An 11,269-nucleotide genomic window follows, 5' to 3' on the forward strand; every position below is an offset into this window, starting at 1 on the left:
AACTTTGTGCGTACGGATCTTATAAACTATGTTGATAACAATAGTGCAATATATCTCGAGAGTTAATGTTTTTCTAATACAGTTTCAGTCTCATTTTATTATTTAGAATTTCGTCTAATATAAAATTAAACTGACTATAGAACTCATCTTATTTTTGACATATCTAGTAATAATAATTTCAATGCACAAATACCTACTATGCCAGTTTAATAATAAAAACATTTTATACACAGTTACATTAAAAACTACCTAGCGACAACACCGCCATTTGTACATATTAATACATTTTTTTCTTTTTTTTGTTATTTCTGTATTCGTGAAATGTACAAAATAATACTTATAATAAAATCTTATTCGCAGTCGAGCAGCAGCCGACCGGAGGAGATCCTGCGGCGCGAGGGCTTCACGTACGTGATACCGCGCGCGAACGACTACACGCGCATGTTCTCAGCGCCCACGCGCAGAGCTGCGCCCGCACACCCTGAGTCACCTTGCCGCGACAAGAAGCCGCGAAATGACACTTCCCCCGCTTCGCCTTCGCCCGCTTCGCCAGCTTCGCCGCAAGATCAAGATGATGTGGTGTTAAGGGAGAAGGAGGGAGATAGGAGTGGGGATAGGTTGAGCGCGTCTGACTTTTATACGGTGTCGGAGGATGTCACGCCGCAGCCGTTTAAAGGTGAGTTTACACTCGAGGAGTAACTACATAAAATTTATATGCTTTCACACTCATGCTGTTTCTTTCAAACGCACACGTATATTATAATAGCTACGCCGTTTAGTTTAGCCCGCGAACAAACCTGTGGGCAATATAACCTATATTACTGTGAAGTTTCATCCAAATACGCCCAGCGGATTTTTCGTGAAAGAGTAACAAACATATATCTTACATATATCCATCTATCTATACGAACTTTCGCAATTATAATATTAGTATATTGTCCTATGTGTAATATTAAAAAAATGAAAGTATATAATAATTGTAAATGTGTGTGGTTGTTAGGCACGTACGACGAGGACCTGGTGCTGGGCGCGCGCGTGCTGGTGTTCTCGCTGAGCGCGGCGGCGCCGAACTTCGCCACCATGGTGCTCGCCGCGCACTACATGGGCCTTCGCCCCGCGAATACCCTGCTCGTCGTGCAGCCCATGCAGCCGCCGCCCACCGCGCTGCACAATGTTAGTGCACCGCTGTTCCCTTGATACTAGATAATGAGGAAAAAAAATGTGCGCGTGTACTAGTGTACACACGTAAGAAGAGAAACTTCTTTATGACCTTATTTTTCAAAAAATAATTTACTATATGCAATTTGACAGAAATACGTCGAATCACGCGTGGAAGGGATAAGAAAAAGATGGCGCGTAACGGAAAAATGTTACACTAAATTTTTTTCCAACCCCAATAAAGAAGTTTCACTTCAAAAATTATTGTCAACTCGATAATTCAGTAATAAAACAAAGGAAAATTCATAAATGAGTAATAAGCAACTAATTTTCAAATCTACATACAATAATCTGAATACTGTTAGGCTCGTTAGTTGCTGGCAAAATAATGCTCAATCGCTGGTCCAGATTGTTTAAGGTGAAAACTAACGTAGTTTAACAAATAGGCAAATATTTTTTACAAAAATGAAATTACACATGCAGAAACTGTTCGTCAAAAATACCAACCTTGCACATTTTGATTACAATTATTACTCAACTACTTAAAATATTTATTTTTATCTCCTTTCACCTAAAATCTAATCATACATTATCGTTTCCAGTACAGCGAAGCGGCAGTTAAAGACTACAACCGCGGGCGGCACTACCTCACGGACCTCGCGCGGCGCGCCGCTGTGCCCGTGTTCGATAACGTGGACGATGCGATGGCCTGCGTTGTGGCACGCTTGCGGGCTAGTGTCTAACGCATGTGTGAACAGCATCGCCTTAACCGCTGTGTTTAAGGGGAAGTTATACTAGGCGTATTGTGCCAGCGTCCATCGTACCAATAAACGCGCATACAATCATCGCCTTAACTGCTGTGTTTAAGGGGAAGTTACACCAGGGCATAAAGTGACAGTCTCTAGCGCACCGCTGTATGAGAAGATCTTACTGTGATCGCCTAAACCGCTGTATTTAAGGAGAAGTCATACTGAAAACTATCACCTAAACCGCCGCGCTTGACGTATCGCCGCCTTAACCACTGTAATTATTTAAGGGGTAGTTACACCGGGCGCTATGTGTAAACGCCTAGCGTACCAATGTATGAAAGTTACACTGATCGCCGCTATAATTATGTATGTAAAAGTTATTACAATGTATCGCGGTTGCGGACCAACGTCTGACAAACGTACTAAATAATATTATCGAAATGAAATATTTAATGTTCAACACTTTACATAGTAAGCAGCTCGGCAAACTTATTGCAATGCTCGGCTTATAAATGGTTTTTTGAGAACCGTGGAATATGCAGCACGCATTGCGTCGACATTCTGCCATTAATTTAAAGATTTTACCAATAAACCATTAATTGCGTTTTAAATGTTCAAAACATAATATTATCATTTCCCAGAAAATACAGTTCACCCAATTTTTTATGTTATTATTATATTAGAAGTTTATTTATCATGAAACAAATAATTGAAAAAATAAAATAATATTGGTTAATTTGTTGGTAAAATCAGCTAAGTATAATAATGCGTTCTTATGAATATCAGATACAATGTATAAATATAAAAATATCTATATAAACATGCTCTTATTGCTGTCAAGTTAGATCTTTAATTGTTACGGAATATATGTTTAAAAAAAGAAACTATTATAATTCCAGTACCTAAATAAAAATCGGTTTACGATTATAACGTATTTACTAAAATATGAAACTAAATTATTGTTATTCATGCATGATACTTGCATAAGCACCAAAATGTCACTACAATATCCCATTCATGCTATTAAGTATATAAATGTATGTGATAATTCGTATAAAAGACATTTTACGAATAACATTGTCTAATTGCTATGTTACATTATCACAATTGCCACTGTTTATACAAAATATGGCGTTATGTTAAAATATATGAAGACAAATGCAAGAAATAACATAACTGTTTATCGTTGTCTCAATTATTTGACAGAATTTCCAAATTAGGTAACAATATTGCGAATGTACCGAAATATTTTTAACACTTCTCATCACATTTTCACAAATAATTCTATGTAAAATTGTGAATCTCATGCACAATAGAGCGTGCTCAGATTCGTCATAAGTCATCCATGTTAATCACAAAGTAAGTAATAAAGACATCACAAATAGTCCAGCATCAAGCGACGTAGGTCTATCGACACGTGGCAAGGAGTCTCAACTCTTATCGTATGTACTTATTTGTTACGTTAACTTTACATTTAGTGTAGTACAAACAAGTCTCTCTTTATTTCGTCACTCTCTATTGTATTATAACTAGGCACTAATCGTGAACGAGTGTGTGAGAGCCGGAATGGAAGGTATCGAGACGGTCGCGTAGAGTTTGTAATCTCTGTGATGAATATGTTTTAGTGAATTTTAATATTGAAATTTCAATGCATAAACATATTATTATGTATGTATAATTAGCGTTTTATTAAGTAGAATAATTAAGCAGCCAGAGAATGGGTCATAACGTTTTAGCTGAATTCATGACAATACGTCATAGCACAATGCAAATTTGATTTCGATTCTACATCAAGTTCGTCATTCATGCGACAGGACACCTATTTAGTATAATACTGACTGAAGAAAGTGCTATTGTTATACTTCGTAGAATGCGTAATCGTCTAGAAAATTCTCTCAAATTAGATCTTTTTCGTGTGTTGGCGTTTTAATTTACGATAAAATAATTATTACTAAACCAGTTTGTAATGCGTCTAAGAGTACAAAAATGTCTTGCTCATGTAGCAAATTTAAGAATATATTGTAATGAATATTTGATTATATTATGCAAAATTAATTGTTGTCATCTTATACTCATTTTAAGTTTTAGATATTTAAAAATCGATAAAATCTAATGCTTGCAAACTTATTTAAAAATGAGGAATATCAAGCTTGGTCTTGTTCCCTTACCTAATATAGGTAGATATAGATTAGGTAGATAAAATAAGTTATTAACTCTTCAATTCCCATGTCTCAGTTAATAGCAATTTTGCATTTCTCTTTTACTGAAATAGTTTAGATACATCTGGCGAAGACAAAAACAAAGAACAGAAAAATTAATTCTACCCCCCCTTTTTTTTATGAGGGTGTCACCTACAGGTGACACTGGGCATTGTTTTAACTTAGGACTCTAAAGGACTAACGATGTTTTTCTTTTTTTGGTAGGAATAAAATATTGATTTTTATTATAATAAATAATAATATTTATTTATGAACAAGTAGAAAAAAAATACATAACTTAATTTTTGTGGAACATGTACCAACACTTTAGAAGTAAACCGATATTACACTTGGCGCACATTTTTCTAGTGCGTTGGTGATAGTACCTGCATCTTCGCTGTGAGCAATCGACTGCCGAGTGGTCGTCCACAGTTCCAGCACTCCTCACTTCTGTGAGCACTCTCATTTGTGCTGAAACGCCCCAGGCACAATTACGGTTGCCACATTCCGCTGGAAATCGTAGTAGGTCCAGTTAGTTTCCATCAGCCCTTTGATCAGCCATGCATTTGGGCAAGCTGCTTCTATGCCAAAGCCGTTTTTATCCACAAATCCAATGCGATCTACTTTTATGATAGGATCCAATCCGTGTTAGTTGGATAAGATGGTAAGGATGCTGTTGTCATGCCACTTGGCAGTAATAATTTCATCAGAAGCTTTCTAATATGTTTTTTCTTCGGTATTTCGACTTGTTCTTCCTCGTCATGTACACAATTTTCTCCAGAGACGGAAGTTCTATTTTGACATTATACTTGTGACCAAAGCATGCGACTAAAAAACGAAAAATACTAGCGTCGTTTTCGTCTCCACTATCTTCGTCAGTCACCACACCATCATCAGGGGGAAATAAAATAATATCGCCTGGGTCTTCTCCGGCGTGCAACTCCTCGGCAATCTCATCTAACGTCAACCTGTAATACCTAAACAAGCTCTAAAACAATATCACCACATAGCAATAAGACAAAATATAAACAACAGTCTTGTTATTACTTACGATGAATTCGGAATAATAAAGTTATTATAATGCCCAGTGTCACCTCCAGGTGACACGGCATATTTTCAGTGCTATAGTGAAGATGCTATTAGTTATTTTTAGCATAAAATATGTTTACATTATAGCTAATACATTCATTTACTATATGTAATAAGAAAAAAATCAATACTTACTGTCGGGACATTTTTATATCACTTTAAACTTCAAGGAATCACAAAAACTCTGACTACTTCAAGTACGCGCGAAACAACTGAACAAATTTGATAAATATCATAAGGTTAGCTTTGCCAGAAAAAAAACATGAATAGTTCAACTAATAAGCTTTGCTATAAACGTGGTAGAATTAAAAAAATAAATTTTCATGTGGTAGAAAAAAATATTTAACTACTGTCACCTACAGGTGACACTGGGAATTGAAGGGTTAAACACACCTGACCCACTGTCACTAAAATATTAAACTAAATAACCGGCAAATATTATTTGCTAGTCACAGTATCCATTTACGTGTATAAGTACTTTGTCATATTGTTTTATAGTACAAAAATCTAATTTATAGAGAAAAATATTTCATATATTAATTTGTAATTATATGCCATGTACGCTTATTTTAAACTAAAAACATCACATGTAAATATAGAAATTTGTAATTACTGCTGCGTTTTATTTTCCTTTCCATTATTCCCCAATCCCGATGAACTTATCGATTATATTGTGGCTTGAATTAAAAATCGTTATCGTTTTGTTTCTCAATTAGCTATGTCCACACCATTGAGATGTATGTATACTAGAGAGGCGATCGCTACTACACTCTCTTTACAACGAGCTAGAGTCAAAAGTCACGAGTCTCATTAGTCTGTGCCGGACTGTGCTCCCCGCTTGCCGCGTCAACACGTGTTATTGCTCTGTTCAAAATGCCTTCGTGTGTGCTAAGATATTGTTTTAACAGTTCCTATAATACAAACAAAGCCCGAGGAGTGACTTTTCACCAGTAAGTTTCCTTATTATGGGTAAGTCATGCATTTTACTAATATTGTTATCATTTTGCGAAAAATCACCACGCGTTCTGCGTTTCGCGCCATTTTTCATAGACTAACAGCACAGACGTGACACAACTGGATTTTTTAACTATGAATAATGAATATACAATATATACTAGGAAAGATTACCGTGGTGTAGTACCTAAATATTTATACTTTTACCCGACTACGCAAAGTGAAACTGTAGGTTATATTAAGTAATATTTATTTATTTACCTATTTTTTTATTAAAAAAAGGTTTATCAACAGTTGTTCCAATAGGATTCAGATCAGCCATCAACATTGAATCATCGTATCCATTTAATTAGGGCTATTATAAACCAATACTCCAAAATTCGATTACATCATGAAGCAAAAACTGATTCAAAAAAAAAAAAATTCAAAAATTCAAAATTATTTATTTCGTTTCCTTTACATTCGTCTTAAACAAATTTGTCATTCGTCTTAAAACTATTGATTACTACACAAAACGACAAAAGCTTACTAAATTGATATTATTTAAAGGAAATTAAAATACATAGTTTAATATATAATCCTCTTTTTATTAATTCCCTAGTATCAGTACCACCAGATAATACCGAGTAAACAGATTGCACAATGTGTCGCATCTGCGCGCATTGCTTAATCTTTGAACTTGAAGCCACGCCTCGCTCGTTCCACACGTACACGTACCCCACCACATCGGCCGCGCGCTTAGATCATTACTTAATGATCTAAGGCCGCGCGTAATGTTTTTGTTTGGAATAACAACTCTAGTACGTAGTACATAATATTATCTCAATGGTCCACACTGTGCCTTTTTTCGTTCATCAAGGGCATGCGTCACAACGCAGTCAACAGCGCACGCAACGCATGCCCTTGACGCATGCGTTTTAATCAGTTGAAAGCACAGCGCGCGCTGCGAAAGACGTTTCCCGCGTCTGGTGGATTTCTGTGCCACAAAGCGTTCAACAACAAGATAAATAATTGTTTGAACGCCTTGAATAAATATGAAAGAGACATTAAATTGTCTCCAGTAGCTAAGAACCTAAGTGTTATAGCTAATTTTATTTCACTAAAGCACGTCCAAGGAGAAGCGATACCAAAATGTAAACAAACCACAGTCAAGGTCATTCGGAATAGCAGGGGTGCGTAACCTTTTTAAAGTTGCATTTAAATATATTTTTATTAAATATCCGGCAAATTGTAATAATACAAAAAAGGATAGTCTATTTTATAAATTTTATCATAATTTGAATTATTGTATAATGTAGATGTAAATTAAATAACGCGAATAATAATAATTTTCAGTCGAAATGTGAGTGTGTAATACCTCTGCCTGCCCCTTATGGAATACAAGCGTGATGATATTATGTTGTTTATGGAAATAAGAAAACAATTGTTTTAAAGAAATTATTATTTATTTAGTCAGACGCCGATTCTTCTAAGTCTGTCGTGTCAGAATCAGAGTCTGTAACACTTATAATAAATTTGTCAGTCACGTCATCTACAATATAATCAAATTTATAAAACTTCTCTTCTTCTTTTCGAACGTGCCCCACACATTTCTTCCACCGATCAGACGTGACGTTCGCTATACCTTCACCTAGGAGTGCCTTAACTTTTTCAAATTTAAATGTAGTATTATTTCTGGCTATGTGTCCTTTTACATCGGCCCAAATCAATTCAAATTTCAATAGGGTTTAATTCACAATGATAAGGGGGGAATCTTAGTACCTCCACCCCATAATTTTTCGCTAATTCGTCTACGACGTATAACTGATAATATTGATCCTTCACCATCTTTACCTTATTTAATAATTAATTTAATAATTTAATAATTCTTTGCCTCTTGATATACTTAAACTTTTAAATGTTTTATTATTTTTTGAAAAGTAGACCTTTTGAAATTAGGCAGAGTATCGTCTTCATTTATAGCTGAAAGTACTTTGTTCAGTGTAGGAAGTTCTCCTTTAATAAAGAAAGCATGTACTTTTTTGCGTATGGCTGATTTGGTAAAATCATCAATTTTGTCACTAAACGTTGGTCTAGGTTTGGTGGTGACAGGAGATGAAATTTGGCCGTGTTCTTTATAGTCCTTGAGGATTCTATATACAGATGCAACGCCGATACCTAAAATACTTGCTACTTTCCTCGCCATATCTTTTCTGTATGGGTATTCATCTTTAGGCCAAGTTTCTTTAATATATTTGTAGGTATTAATAATCATATTTTTTTCATTCACAGTAAAACTAGTCACCTAAAATTAAAAATCAAATTAAAATGATATACCTTTACACCTTACCTACATACTTTATACACATGCATCCTTAATAAATTTAAAAACTTTTATTATGTATTACAGTTATGATTTTATAACTTTAAGATAACATTAAAGTACACTCCCAACCAAAACTACTAAACTATTTTATATTCTTATCGATCAATAAAACCCAAATATTAATGCGAACGCTAAAAGGTTTCCTATACATACCTTCGGACGTTTCTTTTTTGGAGAAGTAAAATCTGTTGATTTATCTCTCGACGTACTTGGTTGTGGCTCCATCATTAACCACTCTTATAAAAACAAACAATGAACAACAACTTAACTAAAACAAGAAATTAACTAAACTTAAACAAGAAATAATTAAATAAACAACAAACAATAACAAAACTTTAACTAATAATTTGTATCCACCACGAGCACGTTCCGAAACAGAATAAATCTTTTTAAAATGGCCGGTCGAATGTTGGCGAACCGTCTTGACCTTGGGCTTGACCAGTGAACAACCGGGAGAACGAGACATTACGGCAACTGCACAAGATGGAAAGAGATAGATATTAGTTTGTCAACGCCACAGTTGTTTTTAAGGTGAATAACTTTTTGTATCGCTTCTCGTTGGCCTTCGAGCTAGCGCGCACGAGCAACTTTGTCTCCGCAACTATAAACTATTTTGTCTCTCCCACCTATGGGCTAGTATGAAAGTGCGCGCATGTAGCGACGCAACTCCCCATACAAATTGATAGGAGAGACAAAATAGTTGCGGAGACACGGCTCGTGCGCGCTAGCTCTAAAGGTATTGCTTCACGTAACTTGGTTGACTGCTTTGTAATTATTGGTGTAACCAATTTCAAAAGTCTAAAACTAAACTCTTGGATGTGAAACGTGGCTATCTATCGTTGTCTACTTAAAGTGATGTACTTTTAGCTGCGAAGATTTTCAACTTCGGAGTATATTTTTTCGGCTACTACTAAAATTCGTAAAATAGCTCCTTTAGAAAAAGTAACTGAAAATAGAAGGAGATCCATCTACCTCTATAATTTGGATATATGTACATAGGCTTAAATCATCGTGATTTAAAAAAAACAGTCATACATTATTTAAAAGCACTTTCCTATGAGGATACTGAAGCGCTTCTAAACTACATTTTATAATCTGTAATAGCTCAAACATACCTACCTACACACACACACACACACGCACACACATCTGCATTCTGCACACGCATCATGGAAGAGCGGGTCCTCCTGACACAGGTTTTTGTAACTTACTAGGAGGACCCAATTTTCTGTCATTGAAAAATTGTGTGTATTCAGAAATAAAATAATATATTTCTATTTTCTTTTTCATGTAGCTTTACTTATCACTTAGAGGTGTTAAAAAATAGCTGACCCGACAGAGACCGACAGCTGCCTAAAGCCTTCGCGCAAATTGTCGGATAGGTTTTCGCATTGTCATAATTTTGAATTTAGGCAAATTACTTGTTTTTTTTTTTCATAAGTTCCTTCTCGTGAAAAGAAAACGAACACATCACAATCGGCCCAGTCGTTTACACCGTTTACGCGATGCCGTTCCCAAGGGAAATAGGGCCTTATTATTATACCTTTTAAGAGATTATCGGTCGGTGTATTGAAACATTTAAAAAGTTGTCTGCAACGACCACACATATTTGAAGACACAAGTCATCGTTTTGCTTTGCTGTAGCAACAAAGTTTAATACTGTAGCTTTAATTTTTTTTTAAATTTGTTTTTTCTGGAAACCACATTCCAAATAGGTCACAAGAAACTCACATTAAAAATTTACACGATTGAAATACTTTGTATATTGGGTTTACCAATGGAAAAATATAAAATGTGATACTATCAAATAATTTATTTTCATAATAATCAGTATTATTAAAATTATTACAGTAAAATTATTAATATTACTTATACCTTAACTTAAATTAAATAATTTAACATTATAAACAGTTACATTTCAATAATGTAATTAATAATTCCATATCCACAGTTACATATTACTAGATGTGCGCGAGATTTTAAACGGGTTGTAATATTTAAGACTTCCTAATAGTCTAAGATCCCACCGCAGGATCAGTGCGTTCATCGGTTTTTTGCTGAAAACCAAATTTTTATGTATATTAATTATAATTAGGAGAATATATATCGACTAGGTTGCCAGTCAAAATTTGGCCGCAAGCATGTTTAATTAAAATTTTTCTTATCGATTTTTGGGAAAAAAATTCGTTCACTTGTTTTTTGAATAAAATGTAGTCTACATCACGTCAAATGATATAAAAATTCTAAAAAATCACGGTTGCCGCTTTTCACCTGGCCGCAACATCTTGGCAGCCTGGTGCAAATAGGTATGATTTCGATTCATTTTTACGTTCATAACGCACATTTATGAATCATATATCAAATTAAAGCTAATTTTTTTCTATTTATTATCATATATGGTTGCCTAATTAAATCCGGCCGCAAATAAGGGTTGCTGGCTTATAAAAATTATAAATATAGGATTAGTGCGTTCATCGTTTTTTGCTGAAAACCGAATTTAATATATAATAAATAAATAGAAAAAAATTAGCTTTAATTTGATATATGATTCATAAATGTGCGTTATGAACGTAAAAATAAATCGAAATCATACCTGTTTGCACCAGGCTGCCAAGATGTTGCGGCCAGGTGAAAAGCGGCAACCGTGATTTTTTAGAATTTTTATATCATTTAACGTGATGTAGACTACATTTTATTCAAAAAACAAGTGAACGAATTTTTTTCCCAAAAATCGATTAGAAAAATTTTCATTAAAC

General features: G+C 34.7%; 2 protein-coding genes across 6 annotated transcripts in view; one reads left to right on the plus strand and one right to left on the minus strand.

Moving 5' to 3' along the window:
- Positions 1-3,933, plus strand: part of raw (NDT-like domain-containing protein raw) — a 63,833-nt gene extending 59,900 nt beyond the window's left edge. For all 5 annotated transcript variants that reach the window (XM_090119571.1, XM_090119568.1, XM_090119569.1 and 2 more), the window contains 3 exons: positions 361-676; positions 1,001-1,173; positions 1,761-3,933. In XM_090119571.1, coding sequence (XP_089975697.1) covers positions 361-676; positions 1,001-1,173; positions 1,761-1,901 — 630 coding nt within the window. In that variant the 3' untranslated portion in view covers positions 1,902-3,933. The remainder of the gene's footprint in view (positions 1-360; positions 677-1,000; positions 1,174-1,760) is intronic.
- Positions 3,934-7,570: 3,637 nt separating this feature from the next.
- Positions 7,571-8,870, minus strand: LOC149909537 (uncharacterized). Its single transcript, XM_090117716.1, has 2 exons — positions 8,667-8,870; positions 7,571-8,432 (listed from the first exon to the last, which is right to left on the minus strand). The coding sequence occupies exons 1-2, from the start codon at positions 8,739-8,741 to the stop codon at positions 8,034-8,036; spliced, it is 474 nt and encodes a 157-aa protein (XP_089973842.1). The 5' UTR covers positions 8,742-8,870; the 3' UTR covers positions 7,571-8,033.
- Positions 8,871-11,269: the final 2,399 nt, after the last annotated feature.

This window comes from Colias eurytheme, chromosome 3 (genome assembly GCF_061535395.1).
Source record: "Colias eurytheme isolate Ceu_HAF_F1 chromosome 3, ilColEury1 Martin Lab GWU primary, whole genome shotgun sequence".
Taxonomy (NCBI): domain Eukaryota; kingdom Metazoa; phylum Arthropoda; class Insecta; order Lepidoptera; family Pieridae; genus Colias; species Colias eurytheme.